General features: G+C 41.6%; 1 protein-coding gene across 5 annotated transcripts in view; it reads right to left on the reverse strand.

Moving 5' to 3' along the window:
• Positions 1–15,427, reverse strand: part of ATP8A (ATPase phospholipid transporting 8A1) — a 102,601-nt gene that overhangs the window by 22,635 nt on the left and 64,539 nt on the right. For all 5 annotated transcript variants that reach the window (XM_028311497.1, XM_028311494.1, XM_028311492.1 and 2 more), the window contains 9 exons: positions 14,226–14,350; positions 12,006–12,152; positions 10,354–10,463; positions 8,649–8,822; positions 7,325–7,502; positions 5,914–6,132; positions 5,173–5,345; positions 3,094–3,225; positions 2,047–2,205 (listed from right to left, as the gene is read on the reverse strand). In XM_028311497.1, the coding sequence (XP_028167298.1) occupies positions 2,047–2,205; positions 3,094–3,225; positions 5,173–5,345; positions 5,914–6,132; positions 7,325–7,502; positions 8,649–8,822; positions 10,354–10,463; positions 12,006–12,152; positions 14,226–14,350 (1,417 nt within the window). The remainder of the gene's footprint in view (positions 1–2,046; positions 2,206–3,093; positions 3,226–5,172; positions 5,346–5,913; positions 6,133–7,324; positions 7,503–8,648; positions 8,823–10,353; positions 10,464–12,005; positions 12,153–14,225; positions 14,351–15,427) is intronic.

A 15,427-nucleotide genomic window follows, 5' to 3' on the forward strand; every position in this document is an offset into this window, starting at 1 on the left:
TACTCATAGGTTGTAATTCCTCGTCATCGAATCTTTTTTCTAACTTTTTCGTCCCTGTGTCTTTTAGTACTTATACCAATTTGTATGTTAGGAGAACCACCTGGAAGAAGAAGAAAGAAGGCCCCTATGATCTACCGATAATAATGGACTGCTTTTTCTAATTCTTTCATGATGATTGTTTTTTTTTTATTGTAATAATTTTAATGGAATGCTGATTCAAGTGTATTTGCTCAACATGGCAAAAATTGGAGCCGTGAGATAGTGGCGCCCACTTTTGTTTCTTTTGTAATTTAAAATGTCGGTTGGAGAGGCACCCGCTGAAAACCAGCGTCGGGGCACGCGTGCATGCACGCTAGTTTGGTCCTTATTTTTCGACTTTTGAAGGGCACTTTCTCATTCGATTATACAGGGTGTCCCGTAATGTAACGTCAAGCCGGAACTGGGTGTTGAGGCAAGTTATACTGGTTATCAGAAAAATATGAAAAAAAATCTATGTGGCATTTTGTCAAAATAATAGGCATTTAAAAAAAAACAAAAAATTCTACTCCCGGTGACGGTCTTTTTACTCGTGTTGCCACAAATCTTCACTTTTTCCAATTTTTTTTTTTTGTTATGTTACCCTGAATAATGCTTCTCTAATTGTTATCAAAATTACAAAACCAGCTGCTCCAGCTTGGATGAAAAAAATACATTATTCCCAAAAAAATTTTCAAAATAAAAATTTTGCCTAGTTTAAACTGACTGTACTGAAAAAAAATTGTACTACGCGAGTGTGGCAAGTGACATCATAATTTGGCGCATTTAGTAAGGATTCCAAAATGGTATAACACTTGGTAAATTCCTGCTGTAATTGTCGACAATTTTTTTTTTTGAAATAATCCCGTTTTTAACTTTATCTACCTTGGTTAAAAATATTATTCTAATGTGCCCAAAATTCAAGTTTCTGGCCTAAGTGAGGTGAAGAAGCCATTTTAAAAGGAGTTTTTTATGAGCGGGACGGAGAGGGCCATCTTACCAAGCAGGGATGTTATGGATATCCGTAACCGTAACCGAAACTATCGGATATCCGAAATAAAAAAATATCTATAACCGCAACCGAAACTAATTCAAAAGTTACGGATAGTTTCGGATAAAGGCGGAGTCTAAGGGTACAGTTCCAAACTGCAAAACTCTATGAAATCTGCAGTATACAGGCCGCAGCTGCAATGCCGCGCTGCCGATTTCATAGAGTTTTGCAGTTTGCGGACTGCTCTGCGGCCCGTCTTGGAATTGTACCTTAAATCTTAATATTTGTTACCAACTTGTCTGGCATTCGCTGGCACCATCTAATATGCCAGCCTGTTTTACCTTTATCATACATAGGTGTCGTCTTAGATGAAATTAGCTTTTTTTGTTTTTTTTTTTGGTTAAGATTTAGAGGTCGCTACCAGCTGTCAAAATATTTAAAAAAGCTTTGAAGATCTTAAATCATGGTTTCATAAATGTTTTATTTAAGTGTTTATATCACATTTTACGTGCAAATGAACATCGCATAGATAGAATAGACGATCGCTTCTTGTCCCCTTCTCCCCTCAACCCCTCTTCTGTACCGACCATGGTACCGACGCGTCGAGATACTAACAAGTAAACTCTTATATCTTAAAAATAATTGATTCAAATGTGTACATTGTACATAATATCTTAGTTCATAGCAACAACAATAATTTTGTAATATTTTTATTTGGCTTTGGCTTTAAAAATAAATGAATCTAACAAATACAGATTTTGTTTTTACTTAAAATTCAAACCTTGGTAGCGAATCCTAAATGTCTTTTAAAAATTAAAAAAATAATAATGAAAGACTTTCATATGGTATATATTCAAATTACGTGGTGCCCCGCAAAATATTAAAAAAAAAAAATTTCATAGGAATAAGGACCACCCTAATGCACGCGTGGCTCGGTTAATGCTGAGCGGGCGCCTTTTTGGCACAAAAATATGCGTGTATAGTTTTAAGTCCCTTTGTTCTGTTTTTTATTTTCTTATTCTTATGAAGTAAGTACTCACATCGAGACTATCCTCGTTGAGTATGAGCAGCGGCATGGCGGAGTGTATGAGGCGAGCGGAGTGCGCTATGTTGATGGCCGTCTCCTGCTTGTCGCCCGTCAGCACCCACACGTACATATTGGCCTTTAGTAGCGCCGCTATCGTGTCGGGCACGCCGTCCTGGGTGGAAGAATATAGGGTCAGGATTATTACTGGCAGTCCACTGCTGGGTCTGCTGGATATGTCTTCAACTTCAAAACACGATCTCCAGGTCGATAACTAAAAACGTATTAGTCTGGTTGCCGAGGACGTAGAATTTCGTCCAAGGACCCCAAGCTACCCATCCTTATCGCTCGCGTGTAATTATGTTGCTGTTGCGCTCAGACACTCACTGCGGGCGCCCGTCGCACAGTCGCGACAGCAATATAATTACGCGCGAGCGATAAAGATGGGTAGCTTGGGGTCATTGGACGAAATTCTATCTGCTTGGCGACCGGACTTTATGCTGCGTTGCACCATCTTCTATTGACCACAACTAAAGTCATTCAAACTATACATATACAAAAGCCCCGGTTATGGTTATAGTTACGGTTAAGGTAAGGTGGCAGAACATAACTTTAATGTTTCAGTCCTTGCCACCACTACAGTCATTCAATCATCGTCATCTCGCCAGCGCCTGCAAAACGTAGTAGTTGGAAACGCAACGCCAGCGCTGCGTAGCGCCGTGTCAAAGCTGCGCAGGCGCTGGTAAGACGACGGCACTCGAAAGACACTAGTCACATGATTCAATTATTTCTAAGATGTGCAAGTAAGAAAGAGTTGTTGTACCAGAGTAAATACAAATGAGTAGGTCATCTTCATAGAAACGCACCGAGCGCGGTTTGTATGTGAGCGCGCCAATATACGTATGCGGCGCGCACGCACACACTGACAAAATTTAGCGGGGATTAGCGGGGAGCCAATCGTGGTTGCGCCGCATACGTGTTGGCGCACTCACATACAAACCGCGCTCGGTGCGTTTCTATGAAGATGGCCTACTCATTTGTATTTACTCTGGTTGTACGGTACCTGCAGCTTGTCCTCGATGGCGGTGGCGCCGAGTAGACGTAGGTTGTTCTCGATGAGCAGCGCCGCCTCCTCGATCTTCTGCTCGCGCTCCTGGATAGCGATCGACGCCTTGTGGTACGTGTTCGACCACTCCTGCGATACACATCACGTTTTATAAGTTGTATTCAAGACAGTAGCTGGCGTGTTAAGATATTTTTTAAGACATATCGAATTGAGTAATACCACAGAATAATAATAAGTACTATACGTACAGAAGTTTTACTTCGCGAAGGTATTTAAAAAAATGTATGCTCAATGTCATTAACAATATGGTGTAATTTAGCTTGTCTCAAGAGTCAAGCACCATTTTGTTGACAAACGTCAGTGATCGGCACTTCGCCGAAGTTATAGGGCTGACTTCGGTAAAATGATGTGACGTGAGGTGCCAAACTGCGGAAAATGGCGGAGGAAATACATGATTTAGCATGAATAACATTAACTACTTATTTACCTCTCAGTGTCTTGAGGCAACTTAAAAAAGTACATTCTGTGTTTTTATTATTATTTAGGCAGTTAAATACTGCACAGTATTTAGTACACCATTTTCTTTATTTTCTTCCATCATGCACAAGAATACGCGTGCGTGAGTCAATGTTCGCTCGTATGTGAGGCCTTGTCGAATAGTATCCTGTAGGTGGGCCATCGTGCGTGTTTTGTTTTCGATGTAAACTCGCGGAGATGAACAGGCCTGGTAATACTTGTGAGAAATTAACAGTTACTAGATAATTTGTTTGTATTTCGAAAATCAGGCACTGGACAGACAATAAAGCGCGGGGTGCGGGGAGTTTGATCCGAGCAATCCGAGTGTCATCTCATGGATAATTTAGCGTGTACCGATAACACTCAAACTGATAACAATTTACCGTAACTCGTTTACATTGGAGAACTATAACTTGAGAGAGCGCATAAACCTTTTTTGTCTCCTGTTATTCGCTTTGCTCTGGAGGGAAGTCGAACCAACATCCAAGTTCTCCTATGTTCTTCTGATAAATTTTTTTGCGGGTTCAATGACAGTTTAATTTACCCTCAAACTTGACCTTCATTGGGTTTTTATTGGCGGTCAAAGTGTGGATCTTAGCTATACATGAGTTACAGCAGCGGGAATAAGAGGTGGGAATGGTCCCGTAGTCCACATGTAGTCCGCCAAGGCCCGCCAAGGCATTTAAATTTGCCCGCCAGCGACTTAGCTGGCGCGCGGTATAAATAGCCTTTATAATTTTGCTTTTGCTTTGGTTTTCAAAAAGCTGTGGCCCGGTGTCGCCAAGTCTAAAGAAATTTTGCTCATCTGAAAAATCTATTGGGCCAGCCTTGCCGTAGTCAGCACCGTCCTCAGGCCTTTCTAATATACTCAACATCAAATAAACCGCACCTTCCGCGACGCGAACTTTAAAGATATTCTTCTGTCTGTCACAATCATGGTGCCTCAAAAATATTGGTGTTATTTGAAAGCCCGATAAATATCCTTAAAGAAAAACACATTTAATTTCTAAATAAATGATTAACATATACCATAAATGTGACTTGAAAATAGACCTCACTTTGGGCTCACCTCTGGGATCAACTAGACCAATTTTTATGGTTAAAAAACCAATAAATGATCTTACGTGTCCTCTTTAACAGATGGATAGTGATTAATCCCAACTTAACAGTATTATAGCCATAAAAAGTTGGTTCAAGCGTAACTACCTATTTTTTGAAGAAGTGACTCTGGATCCTTCTAAAGACACATTTTTTGGGGTAAAAACATTTCCTTTAATGAAATGAACTTTAGAACTAGGCTTTTAAATGGTGCCAATATTGGTGGGAAGTGGGGATGCATACGTTTGAAAGTTTTGAAAGTGCTTATCGTGGGAGGTGCGATTTATTTGATGTCGAGTGTATATTATTCAGCGACTGTGTCCTCAGCCCCTCGGACGCGAAGTGCTCGAGTGGAGACAAGTGTCGTACCTGGTACAGCGCCTCGGGCACGTCCGCCACGGCGAACACCAGCGTCCTCAGCCCCTCGGACGCGAAGTGCTCGAGTGGAGACAAGTGTCGTACCTGGTACAGCGCCTCGGGCACGTCCGCGACCGCGAACACCAGCGTCCTCAGCCCCTCGGACGCGAAGTGCTCGAGGTGCGCCAGCGTGGCGGCGGAGTAGGGCGCGGCGGGACCGCCCGCTAGCCGCGGGTAGATCACCGAGTCCGCGCCCTTGCAGTATAACTTGATCTCGCCTGGGGAACAATAATTTGTATCACTTACTGATTCGTTCGTTCCGAAATACTTGCGTGATTGCGGGTGTGGATTTTGGCTTTAAAGGGTTGCAGTAATGGGAACAAATGACATTAAAATCTTCTCGACCTTAAGCTGTACCTTGCTGACCTTGTTCGCACTAGTCGAGTAATTCAGTAGAGTAACTCACCTTTAGTAACTAAACTATTCGTTACTACTTACCAAAAAACTGTTCGCACTTTGGTCGAGTAGTGTTTACAAGTGATTAGTGTTTTTTTTTATATGAACTCGATTAAATCAACCGGTTCAAACTCCTTATGCCGATGAATGAGTGAATTGGGCGTCGTTGTGGGGGTGTTGTCTACTCGCCTGTTAAAATAGAACAAAATGGATTGACTCGACTAAATTATTTAGAAAACTACTCGGCTAAATTATTTAGTAAATAAACTACCCGACAAAATATTTGATGTTCAGACACGTTTAGTTACTAATCTAATCGCCACTGGACTAAATTACTCGATTAGTGCGAACAAGGCTTTAGTGCTGCTAATAGGTGATGGTGCTACATACCAGTGGGCGTCCTCACGATGACAGACATCCTCTTCCTGGACGAGGTGAAGTCTATAACATTGAGGATGGCATACTCCTCCTCCTGCGTGGCCATGGCAGCAGTGGGCCCGGCGGCAGTGGCGGTGGCGGGCGCGGGCACGCGGATTCGCACGCAGGTGGGTGTGCGTGTCTCGAACACGAAGCCGAAGCGCGCCGCGCCCATCACTAGCGCGCGCTCGTCTGGGGCAAAAAAAAATATTATTCTAGAGTTTTTTTTAATAATGTGACCTGTACTTCTAGCATGAACCACTTTCGTCTTCGAATTGTTTGCGTACTCGATAAAATTCGTTACTCAATCTTCGAATTAAACGATAACGTGACACTTTTGATTCTCAAAATAAGTTTCGTGCAACCACATCTCATACTAAGTTCACTTTACGACACGTTCACAAGGGCGCTGTTGTAGTTTTCTTATTAAATCTTTTGATGGCGATTCGAGTACGCAAACGATTTGAACTCGAAAGTTTTTCGTGCTAGCCTTACTGAACGTATATTATTCAAAACGTCCCTACAAAAATACATAATCATTGATAGATTGGCGACGATTCTGCTGTCGCGGGGCAGAGGCGGCGACCACAAGAGCCGGTGACGTATCCATCCGTGCAGCGACAACGTTGACCTCCCGAGCTCGAGCACTGCTCAGTTCACTTTTTATTTCCTTGTAATATGTGTAATTATGTGCTATTTCTGTATTTTTTATACTTTCTTTGTTCTCTAAGTGATGTTCATCGTAATAAATATTTCTTTCTTTCTTTCTAATAAGAACGCTGCAATGGGTGTTTGATAACAACAAGGGTTAAGTTAAGTAACATATAAAAATTATCCATTGTATTCGGTTGGTAATTTAGTCGCAATAGTAACTCGCCAGTAAATCAGACCGTCGTCTTCCCCGGTATCAGATTCGTGGGGAGACGAAGTTGCAAAGGACCTGCGCAAGCTCCACGTCGATAACTAGTGAGAAGTGGCGCAGAAAAAACCAAAGTGGAGATTCTACATTGAAGGTTTTGGTTGATTCGCCACGGCATCTTAGCTAGTTATATCGGATAATCACTTTTTGTGTTAATTTATTTATTTATTTACATACACACACATTTACTATTGTTACAGGCTGTACTGATCACAACCACAAGATGCTTTTAGCATAAAAGCATACCGACTTAATTTTTAGCTACTAAATAATCGTTGTTGGAACATTGTTTTTAATAAGTTAGCATTCAAAAATATTTACTTATGTCTTGTGGTCTAGAGATGCGCAAATCCGGTATTCTGTTTGTCGCACTTGGACAACGATGAACCTGTTTATTATGGCGCCTCGGACCGAAACGATATCGATCCAGTGTGTCTATTGTGGTCAGTTAGAGCCGGTTCTTACCTGGCGAGGCGGCGTGGTAGTTGATCTTCCCGTTGACCTTCTCGGGGATGACTGTGTGACAGATGGCCAGCATAGTGAGGAACTCGCGGATGACGGGCGCGGCGGCGCTGCGCATCAGGTTCTGGTAGAGAAGCGTGTCTTCCAGCCGCTCGCTCTCACCGGGACGGTTGTAGATCATCTGGAAGGGGTTGATAGGGGTAGTGGTATAGTCTGGTCTGTGAGCACGTAGAATTTTGTCCAATGACCCCAAGCTACCCATCCTTATCGCTCGCGCGTAATTATGTTGCTATCGCGCTCGCACACTCACTGAGGTTGCCAGTCGCACAGTCGCGATAGCAATATAATTACGTGCGAGCGATAAGGATGGGTAGCTTGGGATCATTGGACAAAATTCTACGTGCTCACGGACCAGGCTTTTGAAATACTCATAACAAACTGGTAATGTGACTCTCGCTTAGAGACAAGCACGAGTGTGAGAGTGAAACGGGAAATCGGCATTATAAAGTGGTTTGATGGTCTCGTGGCGAATGTCATAGCTTAGTGAATATTATATTTGAGAACTTTTACCTCTTACAATGCAACAAAAGAAATGCGTACTGATCAGTGCAAAACACAACTTTCTTATTGTTATCTGAAATCTCGGCATATGATCGGTTGGAACTTAAATAATATTGTACGTTTCTCGTGAAAGAAAATAGTTGATAGTTAATTGTTCATTCGTCGACTGTGGAGAAACTTCCTACGCTTTTGCAAATTGTAGGAAGAGTTTAGAATTAAACGATAATCGGTACAGTTGTTTTATGTCACGGCTATACTAAGGGCTTTGCCACACTGGTGGATTGCAAGCGTTACCTGTGCGGAGAAGCAGTGCGGCCGCAGTATTTTGCAAGCATTTTGGCGACCGCGCGCCGCCGCTCCGTTGCAAATAGACACGCGCTCTTGTGTGCATAACTGTAGGACTCGGCCAACCTTGGCTTGGGCGCTATCGAGTATACGCATCAAAGACAATACAGACACAATTTTTTTTTTGTGATAATGATTTCTGCAATCAGTCGCCAGACTATAATCAGATATGTTGAGTGTCATTTTATTGTTAAAGAGCAGCTAGCCTATGCCTAAGCTGTCTTCTTAAATTACGTGGTTTCTTTTTAGCCTTTTAACCACGTTGTCATTCTCCAGTAATCCATAGGCGAGTGGATTGGGGTGATGAGTAAGACGTTCGATGTGCAGTTTCTTGTATCGCTCTATTTCTGTGGCCACGGTTTCAATGTTCAACGACAGACACAAATATGGCTGTAGTATTTCGTGAGATATGTCAGCGTACCTCTGCGATGGAGCACTTGTGGAAGTCCATGACGTTGCAGGTGAGCGTGCCGGTCTTGTCGCTGAACACGTACTTGACCATGCCCAGCTCCTCGTTGAGGTTGGACGTGCGCGCCATGGCCGGTGTGTCAGTCGCCTCGTGATACATCTCGCTGTCCATCGCGATGAACTTCGCCTGGAAAACAAACGAATTTAATTTTAATTTAACAATTTGTGTAATTTTTTTACTTTTATATAATTTTTTTTCAAATATCAAATATCAAAATATCAAATAATTTATTGTGCATAAATTTGGGTACATTACATTTGCAGTAGTTATTGCAATAATAAAGTTAGATCGCCAAATCGTACCATTACAGGTGTATACACATTTCTCTTAAAATAAAATTAAAAAACTATTCCTTATGCTCCATAAAATCTTTCAAACTAAGAAACAATGTTTCAATAACCACAATTTAGTGAGCCTCTTAAACGAACTTAAACTTAATTCATCATCTTTAAAGCGATCAGGTAATTTATTATAGATATACACATAATATAGGCATTTCGTGACACTGCAGACAGTTTTACACATGGTTTATGTAATTTGTACAAATATTGGGATCGTATTCTCCTATTAGTAGCTTCCTGTTTTTTTACAAAAAGAGACTTATGTTTAGTTACAAATAGACAAATTTCATATACATATAAACTTGGAATAGGAAGAATATTATGTAATTTTATTGTAATCGATGTGGTGACTAAACATGTAAGCGCTTTGGGTTTTCTGTAAGCTTATTATGTTGCTCCGAAGGGACCCCGATCACATCCCTAAGCAGGCTCTGGATTGGAATCCCCAAGGAAAACGTAAACGTGGTCGCCCCAGGCAAACTTGGCGGCGCACTGTAGCGGACGAGGCGAAGAAGATCGGCAAGACCTGGAGCGAGATCAAGCGAGAAGCTCAAGACCGAACGAGATGGAGGACTGTTGTCGACGCCCTCTGCCCCATCTAGGGGACATAGGACCATAAGTTTAAATAGACTTCGGACGCAGGTTGGCCGTAGTAAGGACAATCTGGCCAGGTGGGGATTCTTGGATGGCTTGAACATGGAGTGCAGATGCGGTTTTGTTCCCCAGTCGATGAGGCACCTGATGTCATGCCCTGAGTGCCCAAGCAACTGCACTCAGGAGGATTTGATGAGTGCTACTGACAACGCCACTCTTGTGGCGGAGTTTTGGGCTGACACTGTGTAGGTTTGTTGTCGACACGAAAAGAAGAAGAAGGACCATAAGTCAAGTAAGTCATTATATTGCTAATTAAATAAATAAATAAATGTCAAGTTACGAAACGCCAGACTTCTTCGCCAGAATTTTATCCGGAAATGTACTAAATTGCCGGAGGAACCAGTGACTTTTTTTTGTTAGAAAATGCATTAAAGTGACTTGTGGGAGAGTCCCCTCCCTATCAAATAGGCCGGGCCTACTCACTAAGACCTGACGGTGTCCTCCAAAATCTATTGCGATGGAACTGCGAGTTATTGTCTGAGCTAGACAGCCTAGACATTCTGTCGTGGCTCTGCTTCAAACGAAATATCGGACGCTCCACCTTTTATCCATAATAATAAATAAATAATGTAGGCCTTCTGTTTTACCAGGATATAAAGGATACATGAAAACTTAATAATTATTATTAATATTACTTGGAAGTAGAATTAAATATTACTTACTTGAAAAAATCTAACAATTTCAGCAGTAACTTGTAACGATATAGGTATAAGATTGTTGTACAATATCAAAAATGTCAAAAAGTTAAATCCGAAATGTGTATTCTGCGCCTCTGTAACAAAGAAACATGCATATTTTAAATAGTGATCCAATTCATAAATTGAGCTGTGGAATTTACAATTTGGCTAAGTGCCATACATTTTTGTAGGCATTTTACACCTTCGATATGGAATAGCAGTTCATCATACCACATTTGAAAAACAAAAACTTGATATTGCTTTTTTTGGCACTTAGCCCAATTGTAAATCCACGAATCAATTATATTCGTAAAACGGGCCTTAGTACTGCCAAATAGGAAAGATAGAGGACGCCCACTGGTCACGTGGTGGTCCACGGTGCCCAAAGACTTAGAGCGTGCCCAAACAAATATTTCGACAACCCAGGACAGACTGTCCTGGCACTTCAGGGAGCGTAGTGTGAGTTTACGTCAAACGCATTCGATGTCGACTGCGTAAAAAAGTGACATTAAATGTATGACGGATTGTACAGCGCCCCTAGCGGAAGCTTTCAAGAACTTAAAATCTATAAATGGTTGATGTAAACTCACACTAAGCCCTCAGAACGAGGAGAGCCGACCTCAAATAAATGGGAATAAGATCTAGGGCAAAGAAGAAGAAATTTGATTCATAATTCTTTTGCATTAATAGGCGGGCGCCCGCTTGGGTTATTCAAGTAAAGTGAGCCTTAGCGCAAGCCTCTAGTGCAGTGGTTCTTAATCTTTAAGTCATGAGGGACCATTTTACCCTGTCTTGTCAGGGACCACTTTTTTTTCAAAATCCTATGAATGGGGTGGTCGATTTCTCGCCCACTGTCACGTTACGTCACTTGTTTATTACGATGTCTTCGTGGACCACTTGGAATGCCTCCAGGGACCACCAGTGGTCCGCGGACCACCGGTTAAGAACCACTGCTCTAGTGCAGGGTTCCCAATTTTTTTTGCCAAGGAACCCTAATTGATTATACTTTTCCTAGCGGAACCCCCGTACTACTCCGCCCGCACGCCCTGCACCTCCCTTGTGCGTAAACAAGTCGGTGCGAGCGAACAACGTCGGTTACGAAACGTGGGATAATATTTTTTACGGGACCTTTGCGGCCTTTCCACGGAACCCCAGGGTTCCGCGGACCACCATTCGGGAACCGCTGCTCTAGTGCAGTGGTTCTTAATCTTTAAGTCACGAGGGACCATTTTACCCTGTCTTGTCAGGGACCACTTTTTTTTCAAAATCCTATGAATGGGGTGGTCGATTTCTCGCCCACTGTCACGTTACGTCACTTGTTTATTACGATGTCTTCGTGAACCACTTGGAATGCCTCCAGGGACCACCAGTGGTCCGCGGGCCACCGGTTAAGAACCACTGCTCTAGTGCAGCGGTTCCCGAATGGTGGTCCGCGGAACCCTGGGGTTCCGTGGAAAGGCCGCAAGGGTTCCGTAAAAAATATTATCCCACGTTTCGTGACCGACGTTGTTCGCGCGCACCGACTTGTTTACAAATAATTGCAAAGTAGGGTTCCGCTAGGAAAACTATAATCAATTAGGGTTCCTTGGCAAAAAAAATTGGGAAACCCTGCTCTAGTGGGTAGATGGTGCCCTCACCCGTAAGGCCGATGTACCAGTCGCTGTGGCTGCGCACCCACAGCTCGTTGAAGGCGGCGCTGAGCAGCGACAGCGCCAGCAGGATCATGAACAGCATCAGGATGTGCGTGTTGGTCTGCCGGTCGATCGACGAGCGCTTCAGCGGGGCTGCAAGGGACAAACGTAACGTATTCTTATCATCCTTACCGATTTCCCGCCTTTTGTATTTATCTGTGCACTAATATTACTATTTATGTATGTTTATCTAGACAATTTTATGCAGCTTAGTATTTTATTTATTTTACCAATGGTCCTTGACCCTCACTCGGCATGGGGCACACTGAAAACCAGCGCCGTGGCCTTCGTCACCGTGGGCCACGGCATATGCTGAGTGAGTCCCCGTTGCAGTGGGCATCTTGTTTGTGGATGGGTGGCACTGCTCAGTTTACTCTTGTTTTTATTTTTTTTATTTTTTATGTGCCACTGTCATGTCTATGTAATGGTCTGTATTTGTGTGATGTCCATTGTAATAAATGTATCTTTCTTTTTTTCTTTCTTCTTTAAACGTCAGCGATTAGGCTTTTAAAAAGCGCTTTTAAGGCCTTTGCTAAGATGCACGTACACACGGCTACAGTGTTAACTATCCATTTCCGTTTTAGATAAAGATAAAGATAAATTTATTTGTTCAAACATGTGTACATAAGGTGTTAAGTCAGCATTTAAAACGGTATCAACATGTCGTACCTTTGCGGTGTACAAATTAAATTAAAAAAAAATATCAATTACTAGCTTTCCGCCCGCGGCTTCGCCCGCGTGTAATTTTGTCTGTCACAGAAAAACTTTATCGCGCGCGTCCCTGTTTCAAAAACCGGGATAAAAACTATCCTATGTTCTTTCCCGGGACTCAAACTATCTCTATGCCAAATTTCATCAAAATCGGTTGCGAGGTTTAAGCGGGAAATCGTAACAGACAGACAGACAGACAGACAGACAGACAGACAGACACAGACAGACAGAGTTACTTTCGCATTTATAATATTAGTTGGGACAATAATACTGCTTAATCAATCAAATCAAATTAAAGTTAAAGTCAATGTTGCATAATCAGATTCAGTTTTTGCTCTCGCTGTCATCAAATGGTGATTCTTTGCGATAGAACGAGGCGACATGAACGGAAATGGATAGTTAACACTGTTGCTGATAGTACGTGGCACTAGGCTGATATGCCAAACGCACGGCGGGTGACGGGTGGCGGGTGTATTCCCGCCCCGTGCGTCCGCGCAATTTTTAGCGGAGGTTCTTACCTTACACGTCCCAGTTCAAACCAACACTGCTTCAAAACTACGGGTTGTTTATTTATTGCCATTATAGTCTTTTTCACCTAAGATGATCCGTATGACACTTCAAGGTTATCCATATTACGCATACTACATAATGCAGAATATTTTTGAAAGAATATTTGTACTTTATTAGCAATACAGTGTGAGTCACGTTAAAGTGTATATATGAATGAAAATAGATAAAACTAGACCTATTTTTATCTACAAAAAAGAGGTCAATTTTTTTTGAGATTTCTTATTAATTTTTTATAGAATTTTTTTTCTTCGAATTACTTATTGTAAAGAAAACGTAATAACTTTTAAACTAAGAGGTATATCCTGATAAAATAAAAACTGTAATAATGCTAAATAACAGGCGAACTGAAAAAATACATAAAATACCCAGAAAATGCCAACAAATAATAAAAAATGATACTTTTTGAAAAAAAACTGTATTTTTTTGGTTATTTGATAAATTTCTCCAAAAAATGCCCCTATAACGGGTGGTTTTCATTACTTTGTATTATTTTCTATCGTATTATCTTTGTAAAACCAAGAATCGCATGTCTCTATCCCTACCACAACATTTGCTATGATCGTTTGAACAAAGGCCTGCCACAACATTATTCTCCGCTACAGGTAGACAATTTTAATTTTAACTAAAATGCTTATTTTACTTCGAAATCTTTTGTTTTTATTTGAAATCTAACTTTTCTTTATCAAAATTACAAATCTAGAGCCATTTTCAGTTTCGTTGTTAACGAAGCGTTGAATGGCGCGCCCGGAGAGGCTTAGTTCAAACGATCATAGCAAATGTTGTGATAGGGATAGAGACATGCGATTTTTTGGTTGTGAACCAAACTGCTGAACGTGGCCTACGTTCAGCTCCCCAAATGATTTCCATGTTGATCGATCGACATACCTTTGGTGGAGTTCTTCATGAGCTTGGTCTCATGGCCCGTGTAGACCACCACACCGTACACCCACGAGGTATTCCGAAGCATCGCCCCGCGAAGCAACATCTGGTCCAGGCCCAGTGGTATTGTCCTGGAAACAATAAATCAATTAAATTTTCATTCTACAATTTTTATTGGCAGAAATAATTATAAGATTTCCAGTGGTATTTCCTAAAATATTGTGCTACCTCGGTATCATCACTTACCTACGTAGATAATTTGTCAGAGGCAAATGGAGAATTTGACCTATACCACAGAATCTGGGGGCACGGCAGTGCCCCCACCAAGTCGAGCAAAAAAGCGGCACGGCCGTACCATCCTTTTCTCGAAGCAATTCAGGCCATTTTCGACCGCCTGTAACTTCGTTGTGGATAAAACTAGAAGGCTGAATTTTCATTAGCTATGCAGGCATTGTAAAGACACGGTATATTTAAAATTTCATTCAATTTGAACCAGTAGTTTAAGAATTATAACGGGTCAAAGTTACTTAATTTTGTCACTCACTGACTGACTCACTGACTCACTGACTCACCGATCATCAAAACTCTAAGGCACTTCTAGCAGACCTAGAAGCTTCAAATTTGGAATATAAGTAGTGTTTGGTGTATGAATCAAGGAAAAACTAAAATATNACGGTAAAAAGTTGTGAGATCCATGTAATACCAAGTCCAGGCCAGGAAATCTTTAACGTTTTACATAAATATATTGACTTGGCCATCGCATGAAAACACGTGTAAATTAAATTATTTAGTGCGATGGCCAAGTCAATAATTTATGTAAAACGTTAAAGATTTCCTGGCCTGGACTTGGTATTACATGGATCTCACAACTTTTTACCGTAGAACAACTGAGTTGCGAGACTTGGTTTTTTTGACAAGTATTGTTTTTGATGGGATAATAATAAGTACTACGTACAGAAGTTTTACTTCGCGAAGGTATTTAAAAAAATGTATGCTCAATGCCATTAACAATATGGTGTAATTTAGCCTGTATTAAGAGTCAAGCACCACTTTGTTGACAAACGTCAGTGATCGGCACTGCGCCGAAGCTATAGGGCTGACTTCGGTAAAATGATGTGACGTGAGTTGCCAAACTGCGGAAAATGGCGGAGGAAATACATGATTTAGCAGGAATTATCATTAATAATATTAACTACTTATTTACTTCT

Source organism: Ostrinia furnacalis, unplaced genomic scaffold (assembly GCF_004193835.3).
Source record: "Ostrinia furnacalis isolate ACB-3 unplaced genomic scaffold, ASM419383v2 OfSCF3339, whole genome shotgun sequence".
In the NCBI taxonomy this organism is placed as follows: domain Eukaryota; kingdom Metazoa; phylum Arthropoda; class Insecta; order Lepidoptera; family Crambidae; genus Ostrinia; species Ostrinia furnacalis.